The sequence below is a fragment of the Lepeophtheirus salmonis genome, chromosome 3 (assembly GCF_016086655.4).
Source record: "Lepeophtheirus salmonis chromosome 3, UVic_Lsal_1.4, whole genome shotgun sequence".
Taxonomy (NCBI): Eukaryota; Metazoa; Arthropoda; class Copepoda; order Siphonostomatoida; family Caligidae; genus Lepeophtheirus; species Lepeophtheirus salmonis.
This window is the reverse complement of record NC_052133.2, coordinates 44,073,010-44,091,570: the sequence shown is the minus strand read 5'-3', so window position 1 is coordinate 44,091,570 and position 18,561 is coordinate 44,073,010. Positions and strand designations below refer to the sequence as shown.

The 18,561-nt window shown below is 31.6% G+C and overlaps 1 protein-coding gene across 1 annotated transcript; it reads right to left on the bottom strand.

Moving 5' to 3' along the window:
• Positions 1-5,493: 5,493 nt before the first annotated feature.
• Positions 5,494-15,713, bottom strand: LOC121115182 (dynein regulatory complex protein 8). The gene is made up of 5 exons (XM_040709371.1): positions 15,554-15,713; positions 14,222-14,345; positions 13,846-14,084; positions 11,061-11,299; positions 5,494-6,009 (listed from the first exon to the last, which is right to left on the bottom strand). Exons 1-3 carry the CDS (start codon positions 15,711-15,713, stop codon positions 13,850-13,852), a joined length of 519 nt encoding a protein of 172 aa, XP_040565305.1. The 3' UTR covers positions 5,494-6,009; positions 11,061-11,299; positions 13,846-13,849.
• Positions 15,714-18,561: the final 2,848 nt, after the last annotated feature.

Here is an 18,561-nt window from a genome sequence, read left to right as displayed (position 1 = left end):
TACATGCGTTGATTATGGCTTGAAAGAAAGTAGAAGACTTAACATTCGGCCCATAAGTATTAACTAAATAGAATCCACCTTTTTTGGTTGGAATAAAAACCTGCACTCGATAGTTCCTTTAAAAGTGTTGTGGGATCAATTGATTTGGATATTAATGTGAGTATCTCCCTCTCATCCCCAGATCCTGTAAAGTATTAGTGATAACTTCGCGGGAGACAAAAATGACAATTTAATGTACATGACAATGACATTGTCGTTCTTATATGTTGTAAGCATACAATGTCAGGTTTTTGACGAAGTAAACTTTTCATAAGTACATGACAGGCGATTTTGTTTATAACCATATTTATCTCCAAATTTCTCGATGCTTGTCTAAAGTAATCATAGATCTTGGTTTGTTTTTAAAGGTCATTTCGAAAGCTGAATTTATAAATATAAATAAATCAAAGGTTAACTTTTCTGGATCTTATTGGGCGGTTGCTCTTTTAAGGGCAATAAACCTGTACTAGGCTTATTCCTTTTTCCTGCAGAAACAGAACGGGTCTCAAATTCCAAAATTTGATTGGCATACAAATGTGGTTTAGAGGGACTACAAGGGTGTTTTCTATTATTTTCTTCTCCACCTTTTTTCACTTCTGCATCCAAAGAGGATTGCTCAATGAAAACTCATCCTTCTTCATTATAGACTGGGTTACTTGCATTTCCTCTACCATACTCATCACTATTCTCAACTTGACTTGAGACATCATGTCCAACACCATTCTCAACTTGACTTGGGACAACTTCTCCATCATGCGGGGTATCAGTCAAATCTTTACAAGAAACAACTTTGATTGATTTTTCAATATCATCAACATTACTAGCTTCCTCTCTAACTTCTTTCATCTTAATGCTCCCAATATTCTCTTGTACAAGAGTGTTCTTCTTTAAATACTCCTTGAAAACAACAACTTCATTGTTCCCATCGATTCTTATTTGATCTACCGGCTCTAAAACCTGTGATACATCCATTACTATTTGGTCAATTGCCACTGTATCTTGTGATACAGTCTCAATTTTCTTGGTTCTCTTACCTTCATTCTTCCCGTTATCTTTATAGTATTGGCAAAATCCTAAATTTTAACACTCGTTATTGCATCAATTTTAGTGGGACCAAGGCAAAAAAATTCTGACACTGTAGTTTTACTCCTTTAAACTTTTTATAAGTCGTCCCCGAAAAGGAGCTATCTGTGGGATAATCTTTACCACAGTATAGTCTACCATCTGCTTCTCTGCTGATTTATTGATAGGATTATTTTTCAGGTAGTGCTTCTCCAAATTGCTTAAGCCATTCAACTACACCTAATTCTTTTGAAATTATTGACCATTGTTACTATCACTTTTTTCTTATTGCTGTGGCTGACTTTATCTATGCCTTTTAATCTCAAATTTACCTCGACAAACTTAACGACGATTCCCCTGGCCTTAAACGGGAGGACTCTTTTCAAGTCCTTTAGTCTTCCTCTTATGTCAATCAGAAACTTTGAATAAAAACCCGCCTGGCTGAAACCAAAGTTAGGCTTATGTACCGGCTAACTCATGCTCTTTAAAAAAATAAATAGCAATATCATAAACATCTACATGTTTAAGACCTTCAATACGAAAGGGTTTCCCTCCTTATCCTCAATCAAGACCACAAACGTCTTCCATCTATACCTCTTATCCGAATCATAAGAAATATTTACACTCGACTTAATATCTTTTTTCACGATTAAAAAGCTTAACGTTAGGAACATCTTTAAAGCGTATTGAAGATTAATAAATAATTTATTTGTGTTCAGGGTATATATGTAAAATAGTGTTGTGCACGAGGGGCATTTGAAAAATACGTGAAAAGTCCGAGAGATGTCACTACTGGCGCGTATCGAGGTTATGTTTAGTTAGTAGCATCTCTTGGAAGAACACACAGCAACTTTCAGCCAGATGGATCTATTTCTTTCTGTTTTGCATTCGTTTGAATCGAGGAATTGGCCAAAAAGATTATGGCGACTCTCCTTTGATTCGCAAGGAATAATCCTCATCAAATATCTTGAAAAGGGTAAAACTATTAGAGGTGCATATTTTTCATCGTTATTTGACCGTTTGAAAACCGAACACAAAAAAGTTCTCTTCCATCACGACAATACACCAGCTCACACTTCAGTATTTGTGGTCACAAAACCAATGGAAAAAGGGTTCTATCCCATCCCACAGGACTAGCAATCTCACACGCCTTCACTCTTCTGTCATCCATCGAGTTTATCAATAATTTTAGGGAGTAGTAACCTCAACAGGGCGTCCAGAACGTTCAGCGTCACTTGTGTACATATGGCCACTCTGAAATTTTTGGAACCACTTAATAAACTGGTCTAATTGAAGGTAAAGAGTCTTTATAATGTTTATATTATACCTCTTTGGGACTTATGGCAAAATAACAATTGTTTTGTGCATTCTTGGCATGGTCAACAGCCCAAAACTTCTCATCACTGAAGATACGCACAATGTTCTTTATTTAGTTCAGAAGTATTTTTCCTTTGGCCACTCTCATTATGGCGATGGTAATGAGCTGTCGTTGACTTCTCTTGTAGCTTTTGAGCCCTAGGTCCCTTACTGGCGTCTTGGACAACCTTGTGGCCTTTCTCAGCTTGGCCATTGATATTTTGGTGTCGTCATGAATTCTGGCCTGGATCTAGGCCAACTTAGGTTAGGTTCGCTTCCTCTTGTCTTCATTACTACCTTTTTTCCTCTGAAGGCCATATCCTGACTTGACTATAGCTTTGACTTTATAAATAAAAGTTCTGGAGCACTACACCTTGTCCATCATCTTTGGGATTGACAAATTGCCTCCTAGAAGGGTTGCAACTCTTTCCCTCTTTGCCACTAGAACTCTAGATTGAAGCTAGATATGAATAAAATCGAGGTTTTTACCTGTTCTAAAAGTTGAAATTAAGGATGGCCAAACTTTTTGTTGTAAAATAATAAAAATATGGCTCAAGAACTCGAAACATGATTTATCTGACTATTTGAACTTAAATGGAGCTAGTGTCCATGCCAATTTGTCTAATTTGGCCTATTGGCTAAATTAGACAAAACAGATGCAAATCTCAGTTAAACTCTTGCTTTCTAACATATTAAAGGAACATTACTATTGTAAACTTCATAGAGGAGTATTTATCAACCAAAGCATAACTAACACAAAAAAGTAGAGTTTTGACAGGAGTTCGTCATTCACAAAGCATTCCACATAAGCTTCAAGATAATATTCTGAAGGCTACTTTTATTTTCAGTTAAAATTGTAAATGTTGAACTTATAATTCCTATGTTTCTTGCACAAGACGCACATATCCGTCAAGTATACATTTGTACACGATTTGCACGACCACACTTTAAAATGTTTAATTGCATGTCCAAAAATATTGTTTCAAAGGTTAATGATAATATCCATAAAAATAAGAAGAGATGCAACAATATAATTAAATCGAAGGAATAAAGAATAAAAAGCAAATAAACAATTTATATTCAGAAGGAAAAATATCTTGAAATTTCTAAATTGTTTAGTCAAGAAATATTTGAACAATAATAAGATATAATCATAAAATAAAAAATAAAAAAAAACCATTATGCATTTAGTTAAAATCTGTAATTAATTTATTTGTGTGGAGATCCTATCTCTTGACAATGGTAACATTTCAACATACTGATAAAAAAATTAGTAATCCAGACTCACTAAGTTTTGAAATTGGAAAATTCAATGACATAAAGAATTTACATGTATTAAGGAACTTGAGAGGAAGGTTTGAAGTGTCTAGGATGTACACTATACAGTGATTAATAGTCCTTACAGAGCGATCAGCACGAATTTAGTCTCATAAAGGGAATAGCTATCAAGTCAGTGCGATATACATGATGAGTTTGTTTGCCAAGGACACTAAAATTTTTGAGTCAATAAAATATTTCCTATAGTGGGGCACAAGGGGAATTGACTTTAGGAAGGATCACTCTGAGTTGTAATTAAGGAACTGTGGATGACTGATGTTATTGAACATTTAGTGATGTTCACCGAAGTAAAAATGCATTTTCACATACCTTGATGCTAAAAGTCGTCCCTACAATGAATTCACCTTCCATAATTGAAGGTGAGATCCACTGAGTAAGGGATGTGAGCCTCTTCATAAAAGGACGATATCCCTGAACATCATGTTCACGGTTGGAGGCGTGTGCCAAAGATATCCAAATGAAAGTATATTAATTCAAAGGAACAATGGGTGGATGCAGGGTCCATATACCATGAGATCCATCCAATTGACCAAACCACCAAGATATTTATTTACACATTTACTGACTAGATAGACAAGATAGCGTGTTGATTAATGAGGGTTGGTTTCAGAACTTTCTTTCAGATCCCTTTTGAATTCAATAGTCTTCAATTCATCATTTGTCGCCTCATGGCAGTGACATTCTTGTGATAAATGTATTGAAATTCATCTACAAGAAACAAATTGTTTCTTTCAATTTTGATTAATTTTGCCATTTTGTAGAAATAATGTATTTACTTTGAAAGTATATAGATAAATGCGCAGATCGTAAAATTAAAAATGATCGAATTGAAAAATACACTCAAGATATTATTTATGTGTATCTTACAAACAGTTATGTTTAGAAATTTATTATCAGACAAGTTCTCGGATTTTGTGGGGGTACAATGAGAGTCACGGAGGTTGTAAAAGGACAGGTACTGAGGTAATGCCAAAACCATCTTATGGATTGTACAGAATACCGTCCTCACTCCACGAAAGAGTCTCACGCTTTTAATCTTTAAAAATATTGCATAATGATGATATTGCATATGCCATGAAGGAGGTTTTAATAAAATGTCAACAAGATGTGCGTACTGATGTAATATTACAGAAGTATACATTGAATTAACATAGCGTATAAGATTTTTTTTTTTTAAATCAATAGCGTATGTGAGACATGCACCTTGTTAATTCGACCCATGCCACTTGGCTTTTAACACTAACGAGACTTCCACGTCCAGCCCGAGGTATTGAAACTACTTTTTGGTATTAGAGGGGTTCTTGGATGTATGTGATGCTTTGGCTGTGGTTTTTAATAATCCAAAGGTACCCTCAAGTACCCTGCGCGACCCTAGGACTTGGAACTATTTATTTGATATTAAAGGGGTTCCTTGTATGTATATGATGCTTTGGCTGTGGTTTTTAAATATCTTACACTGCCTCCGCGACCCCGGCCAACCCGAGGAGATGGAACTAGTTAGTGGTGTTAGAGGGGGTCCTTGGATGTATTGGATGAATTGGAGGGGTGGTTTTTAACAATCCCACAATACCCCCGGAATATACTAAAAAAATGATTAAAAAACTTACGTAGAGTGAGGGGTTCAATCTCAAAGTCCCATAGATACTATCCTAAACATTTTTTTGAAAAGTAAATTACAAAAAAAAATACCAAAAGATATAGTTTATATTGAACATTTTATCTGTTAAGTACTGGATTTATTATCAATTTAGTATAGTACCGTTTTCATTTTTTCATATCTAGTTAGAACTATAGTACCGGTATACCAAACAAAGCAAGTACAATTTAAGTTTAAAAAATTTAAAAAAAAAATTAAAAAAAGACGATATAAAGTCCTTAAATAAGCTGACAAAAAAGATTAGAAGGGGAAGATGAATCGTGCTAAATTAAAATTTACAAAAATGGTACATCAAAATAATCAATGACATATTATATAAAATACAAATATACTGAACATCATTTGGGATTGAGCACGACTTCCAAAATACACTGATCCTTCTTCCATTTACAAAATATGGGTTTGGATTCCACTTCATTCGGAAAGAAATATTTCACTTTGTATTTATGACTAAATAAAGTAAAAGTTGTCGTACTAATGTCGATATCGAATGTTCTTGAATCCTCATTTGGGAGGCCTATTCTCATCTCAAAGAAAGTATTTTCATTCAAAAGATCCTATAATAATTTAAAAAATAATTACAAGGTTTACAAAAATAGTCATTATTAGAATTGGCATGTTTGTAAAGGAAAAAACTAGAAAAGGAGAAACGGTTGTCTCGTGTCCTTTTTCTCCTTTTTTGTTTATCATTTAATCAGTCCTTGTTATTTTAACTTATCCTTCTGAAGTAAGCATTCTCGCCTATTTATGGTCTAAATTGTTTTAAAAATTTGTAATAAAACCAATATAAATTAATTGTACTATTTTCCATGTGCTAATACTATTTTAAATATAGAAGGTTCTCTTCTTTATAGTAGTAATTCCTTTTCTCCCCCAAAATCATACATATAATAGGTAGCATATAGTTTACAAGGATTTTAACTCAGTAGTACCATATGTATCGCTCCCGCCTTCTTCCCTCACTCTTTCCTCCCTCCCCTTACAAACATGTCAACTCTGTTCATGATACAAGTAGGGCCCCCATGCAATATTAGCGTCAGAGGAAAATGGTATGTCAGTCGGATTTTTTTTAATGTCACGAAATGTTAAAATAAGTTCAGTAAAAGGTTCTGAGAGTTTTTCACTTTATTTTGAGAATATAATTTACATAGTGAGAATTTTCCTGTTTTAGATCTAATATGCGCCGTTTTGTTGGATAAATTATATCCTTTTTAAAGGGAATTTCATAAATCCGCGATTAAAGAAGTCTTCGTCCCAATCCGTAAAAAACTTGACCAGCTCATTTTCAAAAGCCTCTCTTGAGGCAAGTTTTGCACCATCAAGACAATTTTGCACATGCTTGATCGATTGGTGCCAGGTCTTAACTATACAGCAGGTGCGATAGAACCTCCCATCCAAGCTCTCAGAGCTTTTGGTGCGTCGTTAAAGATATGTGTAGGCTGACCTTCTCCTGATGGAGTACAACACCCTTTCTATTGGCCAATTCTGGCCTCTTATGGTAGATCACTTGCTTCAATTTGATCAGTTGTTGAGAGTAAAGTCTGAATTGGAAAAATACTGAAAACCACCCCTTTCCTGTTGCACTCAATACTGTATTGGGCTCATAAACAGCAAACAAAAAATTCCCCTAGTGATATTTAAGAATGTATCGATTTTCTCATTTTTTGGATTCATTTTGGAACGTTGTAACACACAAATGCCTTCGCCAAATATAAAACTGTAAATGAACTTTTTAAAAGTGTACGCTAAACCTTTAAGAATACTGTAAGACATACACTAAAGACATCTAGGAAAAGCTCTCAGAACTTTTTACTTAACCGAATATCCTATTTGAGTTACAATAAACGAAAAATGGGATGGTTCAAATAGAAAAAAAAAAGTTGAAGACAGGCTTGTCATTATAAAAATAAGAAATTTGATCAATATGACCAAAAGTTAATAAAGAAAGAAAATACGATGTCATTTGAAAAGTTTAAAAAAAATGATTTCAATGATTCGGAGAGGGCTGAAACAATCAAGATAATTAAGTAGCTACACTAAGGACCACAATTTTTGGCATTTGGATTTTGTTATAGAGATTGTTTTTACCTTTGAGTAAAAAATCTAAACATAACATAAAAAATAATATGCATCTCGAAGAATTTTTGTTCCATTTTGTATTGTTTAAGTGATCCCATTTTGAAATATTAAAATTCTCTACTCATCGTGAATGGATCGCTTTATTGTTTCGATCCTGGTATCTCATTCCCAAGGAAGGAGTTCACTCTACTCCCTAACGAAGTCTGGTAATTTTCCTCGGATAAAGTGTCCTCCCGTCGTCCCTCTTGGAATTCGAACATCTCTTGAAATGAATGATTAAGTTAGAAGTATCTTTCTTCGATTTCCTCGATCTTCCTTTTACGAGGCATGACGTCATGAAATTGGCATTGAAATCAGAAAAATATGATGATAATGTCAACTATTTGCTAGTACATCCCCATAAAAAAATGCGATCACTTAAAGAAATATAAAATGAAACCAAAATCCATGGAGATGCATATCTTTTAAATAGATTTTTTTAAATTTATACATAGAAAAATTTTCTATAATATAAACTATTACATTCTTCATCACTATGTATTATGAATAAGTTATAAGTTTCTAAAGATGAATGTCGTTTTTCATCATTTTTATGCCGAAAAATCAAAATATATCGAGTTCAGAACAAGACACAGAATCAATAAAAATACTTTTAAATCATAAAAAAGATTTGCACATAAGTTTAACAAATCTTATTTTTAATTTGGGGATTGTTTTAAGGGTAAAAATGACTTTGAACTATAATAGTCCTGAATTACTATAATCCCAGATATTTCAGCATTTAGATAACTGAGAGAAAAGCTGAGATCAGTTTCGGATTCTGCGTTTAAAAATTACTGCTATACATTCAAAATAGTATTAGTGCAGGCAAAATGGAATCGCCGTAGTTCATGGACAACGTGCTCAGGAGAAATTATTCTCTTGAACTCAGGAATTTCCCAGGTGATTCCTAGAGAAATAAATATACTTTATGTAAATGGACCTCACACAAAATTTCTAAGTTAGTTAGAGTAATTGTAATACTTTCATCAAAGTTAATAGAAACACGAAATAGTACGACTATCATGTATTTGGAATTTTCAATTTGATGTATCGTACCGACTCATGAGCAAGACAGACAGATGTTGACCAAAACACGTCACCAATTATAGTCTATAACGTCACTATTGCTAGAATTTACAATTGGATGTATCGTACCGACTCACAGTGCTTTATTTTACAGAAAAAACGGCCAAAACCCCTGAATATTAATATTGTCGAATTGCTTTTTTTGTTTAGATCTATTCAAAATGGATCCATATTTTGGTGTTCAGTCATTAAAAAACAACTTAATAAAAAGTAATATTGTTTTTTTATAACTTAATTCGCGAGTATATTATACCTATGAGAATATACCAATAATATACTTTAATTAAGTTAAAGTTTGAAGGCTATCTAGAGCTTTGTTCATAATTTTTAATAAAAATGTGTCAATGTATTAGTTAAAGGTAACTATTTAACAATAATTTTTTGTAAGTTTTATATTCATATATATAATCTTAAAATTTTGTTTTTTGTTTTTTGAAAATGTACTATTTTATTATTATCATACCATGAATATCTTATACTATTTAAAAAATTATCAAGGGATTTCCCAAGGGTTTCAGAAGGAATAAAGGCTTAAACGCGCACTGTTTTATATCAAAAATAGTTGTCCCAAAAATATATGTATCTATGTTCATTTCTATTATCAAGACGCAACTTGACGCAATTTTCGTCATGGTTAAATCTTTCCTATTTCAATTTTTATTTTGGGACGATACCTTCTATAATGAACATGTTTCCCTTCTCTAGTCAGTCAACCAATATTTCTACATACATTATGCATACATCTATCAATAAAGTCTTTATGCATGGAAAAAAGTAATTTAGTCATCTGTGTTTCTAATTGACCTTTATTCTGAAAAAGATGGAGAAGCATTAAATTGAGAAATGAGAAATGCCAGACTTAATCACTCAATAAAATCATAAAGAATTTAACACCCTTACAGATCAAATTCACCATCTTCCCATAAGCAGTGACCCCTTAATATCTCACCTTCCAAAAAATTATTATAAAGGAAATAAACAAAAGTTATTAGCAGATCTAGTAAGATCAATATTTATATTGATAAAGTAAACGATGAATCTAATGAGATAGATTAAATCCATATTTTCGTTTATTTGCCCTGTAGCAACATACAAACTCTATTTCAATTATTTTCATAAATATAAAGATAATTGCTTTAAAAAATTAAATCCGTTTAAGTTAATATATTTAAAAATGGTTAAGATACCGATTGGCCACCTATTCTTTATTTACGAATAAATAAAAAAGTGTTGGATCAAGAATGTGCTCTTTTTATAAAGAAAACATCGAGCCCTCACTCTATTTGTTTTATTTTTGCTCAAAAGTGGATCCATTTGTTAAAATGGTGGACTGTACTATCCGTGAAAAGTACGGCCAAGAACCCAGAGCTTTATATTGGCTCGTAGCAACATCGTCGAAGTACAAACAAAACCTAAAAATTGAATATATTATCTCTAAAGTCCAAGGGATAATATATGGGCTTAAAAATAAAATGTTGCCTATTCCACCAAGGTTAGAGGAGTAGGTACTCCACTCAATGGAGATCTTAGAAGTCTTCTCTGCCCAGTCAAGAATTACAGGAAAATGATGTACCAGAGGAACTCGGGATGGCTAGTTCCTCTGTTATTAATTATTATCACAAGAAGTGCCCAAGATTCCCTAGCTGTGACGTCACAAGAGAGACGGGAAAATTTAAGGGGAAAAAAGAAGAGGAAATAGAATTACTGCAGTGCAAAGTTTTTGGACTGGAGAGCAAAGGAAGAAAAAATAGGAAAGAGGAATTTAATTATTCATCAATATGGGATGCAAATTTAATCAGCGTCTTGTAGATATACCATGTGTCATATTTAAGTTTACATTTGCAGTTGTTTTTATACAAATTCTTCGATGTAAGATTTACAAGTATATGGAATTAAGTTATCATAATTCTCTATTTTATTTGTTTTATACATAAAATATAAAATTAAGTTATATAAATAAATAAAATATTTTTGATAAATAGGTTAAATTTAACTTAAATTACAGCTGGAAATGCAAAAATAAATATATAATTTTAATTTTTATAGTTTTGGACCTTTTTTTTAGGGAAATAAAGCACTGTGGGACTGCTCGGCAAGAAAGACAGATTTGAAAAAACACGCAACCATTCATACACAATGACGTCAATATTAAAAAGTGTGTTGGAGGTCAAACATTCGTCGTTAAAAGCGAGGGTATAATCTTGTATTTCTATTAACCTTGATTATTAGGTTTACTTATATTTTATCAGTGCAACTCCATCTAATAAATTAAAGGAACATTTTTGGATTTTTTTCGATTCTCCACCCATAGCTAAATACAATTATTGCCTTCAATTCATTTGCATAAATCTCCCCGACCCTAATTGTCCCCCTGTGTTATTAATCACCTTGGCCTACTTACCATATTTACAACTTCCTTCCAATGGACATCAGATACTTTCTCTCTAGGATCTTGTTCGAACTCATCATTTAAAAAGGATGATGAGTAATCTTCCAAATCCCACAGGTCCTTCACATTTTGAGAATAATCCCTCTCTGTTCCCTTCCTAATTTCGATATCCGATGGTTGCGGGATTTTAAGTAGATCATGTAAATTTTCCAATAAATCATGTGACAGAGAGTCCATTTTAAAGCACAAAACTAAAATGATTAATTAAGTGTTGTAAAAAAAATCATTTGTGTATTTTAGTTTAGAATGATCCACCCTCTAAATTGATCCAATGATACACAATCAAATGTTTTCAATATTTTTCCATGAATCTCATATACAGGGTTGCAAATTCAAAGAATTTATTTAACGTGCGAGTTTAGTTGTTATTTTCAATCTGAACAGAGGTTTTTATTGTCTAAAGTTGTTGTAAATATTCGTTCATTTTTTAGTATATAATATCAGGGATCTCCGCAGAGAGGGGTGGAAGAGCTGTAGCCCCCTAGCAAATAATGTAATTTTTGATTTGGACGAGATTTTTTTTTTAATTGGGACAAATTCTGCAGCAGACAAAAAAACAATGATATTTGAAATTTTTTTCTACAAAATTTAATATTTGAAAAAAATTTCTAAAAAATTTAATTTTTTTGTAATAAGCTGTGGTTCTTTAATTTATTTTCAAAAAATTTAATATTTCAAATTTCATTTTTGAAATTTTTTGCAAAATATTTCAATTTTCAATTTTTTTTCCAAACTGTAAATAAATATACATTTTTGGATTTTTTTTCTCAGAAAATTGAATATTTGAAATTTGATTTTTGAATTTTTTTTACAAAAATTTATTTTTGTAAATAAATGTGGTTTTTGTAATTTTTTTACAAAATTTTTATTTTTGTAAATTAATGTAGTTTTTGGATTTTTTTACAAAATTTTTTTTTCTTGTAAATTAATGTAGTTTTCGGATTTTTTTTTACAAAGTTTTCCATTTTTGTAAATTAATGTAATTTTAGGATTTTTTTACAAAAATTTTATTTTTGTACAAAAATGTTGAATTTTTTTTCAAAAAATTTCATATTTCAAATTTTGTTTTATAAATTTTTTTCCGAAAATTTATTTTTTCAATTTTTTTTGTTGAAAGCTATGTTTTTTTGAAGTTTTATTTAAAAATGTTTAATTTTTTTTTTTTTTTTTAATCCAAAAACCAACACCCTCCCCATCCCCCTCCCAAAAAAAAAAATGTATATATAATCCTGCAAATGCCCCTGAATATATAACTAGAAAATGTAATAATGAGTGCTTCTGCTCATAAATGACGGAGGGTAACACTGAGGAACTATTAGGAAGTTATAAAGATATAATAATCCCTTCTGGATTCAGAGTAGAATTTAGGATCGAATATGCTGTCATTCTTTTGTTTATGCCCTTCATCTGACAGTTGCTCGAAGCTAATTTAATGAAACGTCATTACTAATGTTGTCTCAGTCCTTATTTAGTACTGCTTTGCAGTCTCATCCTGTCATATAATACTAGAAACCTGTCAACAAAGGCTCGAGCACGCCCGCTATAAATGGGATAGAAGAACTGATATATCACAACAATGGCATAACATAACATATTTGTCATATTCTAGTCAAGAAAACATCCATTTATTCGATTCAAATAGTCGAATGTGTATTTTTATCCAAAAAGGAGGCCTGTAATTGGCTTGATATTGGTATTAAATAATTTTATAAAAACTATAATTTATGAATTTCACAGCCTTTATTTTATTTTTAAATGTAAGTATATGTTTTTATGTCGTAATAGCTCAGTTTTTCTACACCCTTTGTGTAGGCTTGAACCTTCGCTTACAGGTTTCTAGTATCATATGATCCAGCCCGTCCCACTTAGGCTCCATAAAGAATTTAAAATCGATCCCTTTGACGTCATTGAAGGTGTTTTTCTTTTCTTTTTCTTCTGGTGTATAATTGAATTAATGATACAACAAAGTATAAATACCATATGTGGTAATGTGAATTCTATCAATTTCAGAATTGTTATTCAATGATATGTAAAAAATTACAGTTGAGAGAGTATTTTCTAAAGGAGGTTAATTATTTAAGGATAGATGCCAGAGTTTAAAAGATTAAAACTGTGGGAAACAAAACAAAAAAACTTTTGTCAATGAATCAAATCATTTTATGGGTATTTCAATTTTAAATATAATTTTAGATCTTTAAGTTTTATTAATTATTTTACCTTATTTCTCTTCATTTTCTGAAATAAATAATACTTGTAATCGAGCATATAAATTCCTGAAACTAATTACAATTATAAAAAGTTGTCAAATTCAAATACTCTGATACGAGCGAAAAAATAAACACCGTTCATTTGAACCCAACGGGAGCACGCTCAGGATTTCGTGAGTAGACTCTGAAAATAAATAAGGATCGACAAAACACTAGTCATGACAACAAACATATTTCAAATATTTAGACACGTTATTACCTTTCTGGTATGTACTTTGTAATATTTCCTCCGAAAAGAAACAGACAAAATCAGTTTGTAGTTGGTCAATTCTTCCAATTAAGGAATTATAATTAGTCAATAATTGTGGAAATTATTAACAGATGGACAATAAATAATTTTAATTGAATCAATGAACATCTAGAACACTGATTAGAGGAAAAGAAACAGAAATATCGACAACTGACAACAATTTCTTTACATAGCCAAAATCCTTAAGAGTTACATCCCTACTCAAATACCTACATCTCACCTGCTTATACGTCTTCTATATAGGACAAATGATTGATAAAGACCTGATATGCAACCTTGCCCGATGAAGGATTGATTGCCACCTTCATTAATTCATCCACCTCTTCGTGTGTAAAGGGATCCCCTTTCTCTGTTAAAAGCTTTCGAAAAACCTCAGCATCAATTTCACAATCACTGGATTCCACTTTATCGATGACTTTAAAGGCTTTAAGTACTTCGTCTGGAGAAGCAGGTAGGAATCTGAGGAACACACAAATGTAAAAGTTAGTTCTAACATATTTATTGATCTAATAAACATGTACATATTTTTTTGGTTGAAATGCCCGCAGTAAGTAGATCAAAGAGAGCTAAACACAAGGTATAATAACAAACTCTACCTTCTTTGTTGAATCACATTGAGCATTATTGGAAGAAATCGGTCAATATGTGCATAGCCTATTTGATGAGGCTCTTCTACATCTCTCAATACACCCTGTAGTTCAGCTTCTGACGGACAGTAACCTAATAATCAGACATTTATGTAATAAGAACTAATTCATTAATTCAGGGATGGGATTAGCTATAGCTAGTGATCAAAATCGTGTGTATTTTGGGCATGTTAACAAAATAAACCAAAGATGAATATGGTAACTCTGACGATTTGAATATTATTTTGGAGGAGAGGAGCTTAGCTGTCATAAAGTATAAAGTTTAATTAGATAAGCTACAATCAGCTGTTACAAGGGAGGAGGCGGAGAAGGAAATAACCAAGGACATTTTTCAGCTCTCTTTATATTTTTTTATAATATTAATCAAATAACGTTTTGGTTTTTGTTAAAGAATACTGTGTGTGAGAATGAACTTTTGACCTTTATATAAAATAAATGTGTTCTTTTTTATTAAAGAATATTTCTTTGCGGGGCACATTATGATCTAAAGCAACGGATATTACATTTTTGAAAAAAAAATTCAAAAAAAATTAAGTTTCCAGTATTAAATTCTTTGCACAAAAATTTCAAAAATTCATAGCTTTCACAAAAAAAATTACATAAATTCACAGCCGCACATAAAAAATTAAATTTTATAGGAAAAAAATTTGGAAAAGTATATTTATAATTTTAAGAAAAAAAGGAAAAAGTAATGAAAAATATAGAACTGAAATTTCAAATATTTAATTTTAAAAAAAAAAAATCAAAAGTCTACAGATATTTACAAAAAAATTAATTTTTTGGAAAAAAATTTCAAAAATCTACAGCTGTTCAAAAAAATATTGAATTTTCAAAAGTTGAATTTCCAAGAGAGCATTTTTTGAAAAACATATAAATATATATTAAATTTTTAATAAAATCCATAGCTATTCACAAAAACATGAATTTTGAGGAAATAAAACAAAAATCCAAATTTGTTCACAAAAAATATCAAAAATCTATAGTTGTTTAGAAAAAATTTACAATTTCAAAAATCAAGATCGGTTCATAAAAATTTAAAATTCTAAAAATTAAATGTTTATATTCATTTTTTTCCAAAAAATTTAAAATATTAAATTTATTTTCAAAAATCCAAAGCTATTCACAAAAAAATGAATTTCTTAGAAAAAAATATTGCAATAACTTTTGATAAAATCCCCCCAAGTGGGGGAGGGGATGGCAATTACCCCTATGGTTCCTTCGCCACTGATCTAAAGCCAGACCTGCATCAATTATTTTTGTAGTAAATAATATATGAAATACCAAGTCCCCGAATAATGGTTCCAATTTCCCGAATATCTACTGTGTTGTTTTGTTCGTGATCAAATATCTCAAAAACTTCTTGAATTTTTGTTTGGATAGCGGACTCGTTAGGAGTTTGATGTGTGGATATAATATAAGGACTTTTCTTTTTCTCTGTCATGCTCCAATTTCAAGACTGAAGTGTATTTTTCATAATATCATGTGTATACCTGTTTCGTCAATAGATGTACATAGAATAAAACAATGCCTTATTGATCAAACATAAAAGCTTACTTAATCAATATGTAAAAGTGCATATGGTATTTAAAGTGGTGTTTTGAAGAGTTTCCGACCTAACAAGGATACAAAACATATTTTTTGAGTTATTATTTTCTTTTTGAACATAGTCTCCTTGTCACTCAACACACTTTTTCCGGCGGTGCTTCAAACTCTGGTACCCGTCAAAGGAGTTATGAGGGTTTATCACTGCAAAATAGTTGTCTACGAAACCCTTTTTGTCTTCGGCTCAATTATTCCGCGTTGGATTGACTTAGACACGTCAAAATTTTAGCACAACAAGCCTTTATATGTCTCCTATTGCTTGAATCTATTTAAAGGTTTCACTTTAAAAAAACGGAAATATTTAATGACAGCTTGATACTCTATAATCTCCAAGTTCACAAAAACCCTTGCATCTTCTCACTCAAACGTGTGCTACATAAAAACTGCACGTCCAAAATGGATCATACTTTGGTGAGTAACTCTCAACAGATGCTACATAGAGGTGAATTGCTTTTATTTCCGAGTGCTGCCATCTTCACTTTGAGTTCGGAAACTTTTCATACCACTTTTCTGTGGGTTACTCTTCATATTTCAGGAGCACATACAAATGTTTAATCAGGTTTTCAATAAAATTGAGTGCAGTATGAAAATAAGTTAACTACTCAGGAGTTAAATAATAATGACAACCGTTTAATAAGAATGACGTTATAATATTGATGGTAACATAATCAAACTCTTTTTATTATTATTGTCTTTTAAATAGTGAGGGTCTAATGCCCCTTCGCGCTGTTATGCTCATCACTTCTTCATCACAACTCATCAACCAAAATGGGGTCCGTTTGAATAAAAAACTAAGTATAGTGATTAGAAAAAGAAAAACGGTTGATCGTGTGCTCTTTCTTCTTTTTTGTTCATTATTTAATCAGTCGTGGGTGTGTAAGCTTGTCCCTCTAAAAGAAGAATTATCGACTATCTTTGGTGTAAATTGATTTAAAAATGCGTAATTAAATAAATATATAAGTTTTTCAATATAATTATTATATTTTTTCCTGTACTAATGCTATTTTAAATGTAGAAGGTTCTCCTCTGTATAGTAATAATTCATTTTCTCTTCCCAAAATAATGTAACAGGTAGTTGATATTAAAAATGGTATTTTTTCAGTAATAATTAATATCGCTCCTGCCTTCTCCTCGCGCTCTTATGCAAATCCATCTCTACTCATTATATATACAACTGAGTTAATGATGAGTCATCAATAACTTAGTTGCATTCTTTTGTACTTTTGAAGGGCATTTGTAATTAAGGCAATAAACTTATAAGTTATTCGCGAGCTGTGTCGTTGCTAAGCCCCTTCTTTGTACATCATACATATATACAGTAATTTGCTAAAGTTTAAAACCACTTCTGATATTTTACCTAACTCAATAATAATCATTTTCTTGATGTGTATGAACACGTATTATACAAGTATGGTGCGTGTGATGTTCCACAGTATCTGTCCATTGTTTTAATTAACCTGTTGCCTAATGACACTTGCAGGGGAAGGTTGTACTTGCATATTAGCTGTAATTAATGTTATTCAAAATTGCACAAAAAAAGCTACCTTTTCTGATGTTCAAAGAGCTAAAATAGTGACGTTACATAAAGCAATGCTATTTTGAGCACAAACTTGCCGTATATATATGCGTTTTAGTATGACAGCTCTTCACATTGCCATCAATATAATATCAAAATTAGGGATTTATACGGACAAAAAGGGAACAGGGTGCTCAAGGAAAACGTCCACCAGAGATGAAGGCATGATGAAGTTGACTGTTTTAAGATCTCCCTCTATTTCCTGCAAAAAAACTAAGTCTAATTTTATTCGAAAAGGGTTCAAAGTAAGTGTTGACACTATTTCATGTCGTTTGAGCAAAGAATTCAACTTAAAAAGAAAGTTCTGAAATACATTCATTTTCTAATCATAATAAGAAAATATCCCAGGTGATCTTAAACTGTTGCAAATGACTGTTTATACATTGTCCCTCAACGTAACCTCCTTTTTCCAAAAGGCAATAATTTTTTTTATAAACAGGAAAGTTTTATAATTATTTCATAATGATTTATGTGAGTTTTGTTTTACACAGTTTCTAAAACCATATAAGATCCCCGAGAGTTCATACACTGAACAAACCAAACTTTGGTATTTTAAAAATCCAATGATTTTTTCTCTCTTTTTGTTTCTCTTTAAATAAAATGTTGGTTTTTCTGGGATCAATCTGGATTAAAGTTATTGCATAAGACCAAATCCCCCGTCATCCATTTTATATCTCTAGTTTTTTTAAATCTTTGGAATTATTTGCAGTCAAAGAGTTTTGCAAATGATGCAAATGAATGGAAATTTTTTTTTTTTTGTATTTTGTAGCCCTGAGGATTTTTTGCGGAGTTATAATTGTAACTCCTTGTTGGACTTGGAGTAAAATTGAGATGGAGAGTAATTATAGCAAATGTCCTTGATTATATCCTTTTCCCCTTCCTCTTTTGTCACAGCTGATAGCAGGTGATCTAATGTAATGTCATGAGTATTATTTTTTCTCTCCTTCAAAACATTGCTCAAATTGCCAGGCCTACCATGTTGATTTTCGGTTTCTTTTTTTAACATGTCCATTCCACACTGGATTTTCATCTTTGCTTCTATTATTGCTAGATGGGGAGTGGGATTTGTGAATGTTTCCTTGGTCTCCTAGCAGTTAATTTAATGAAACGT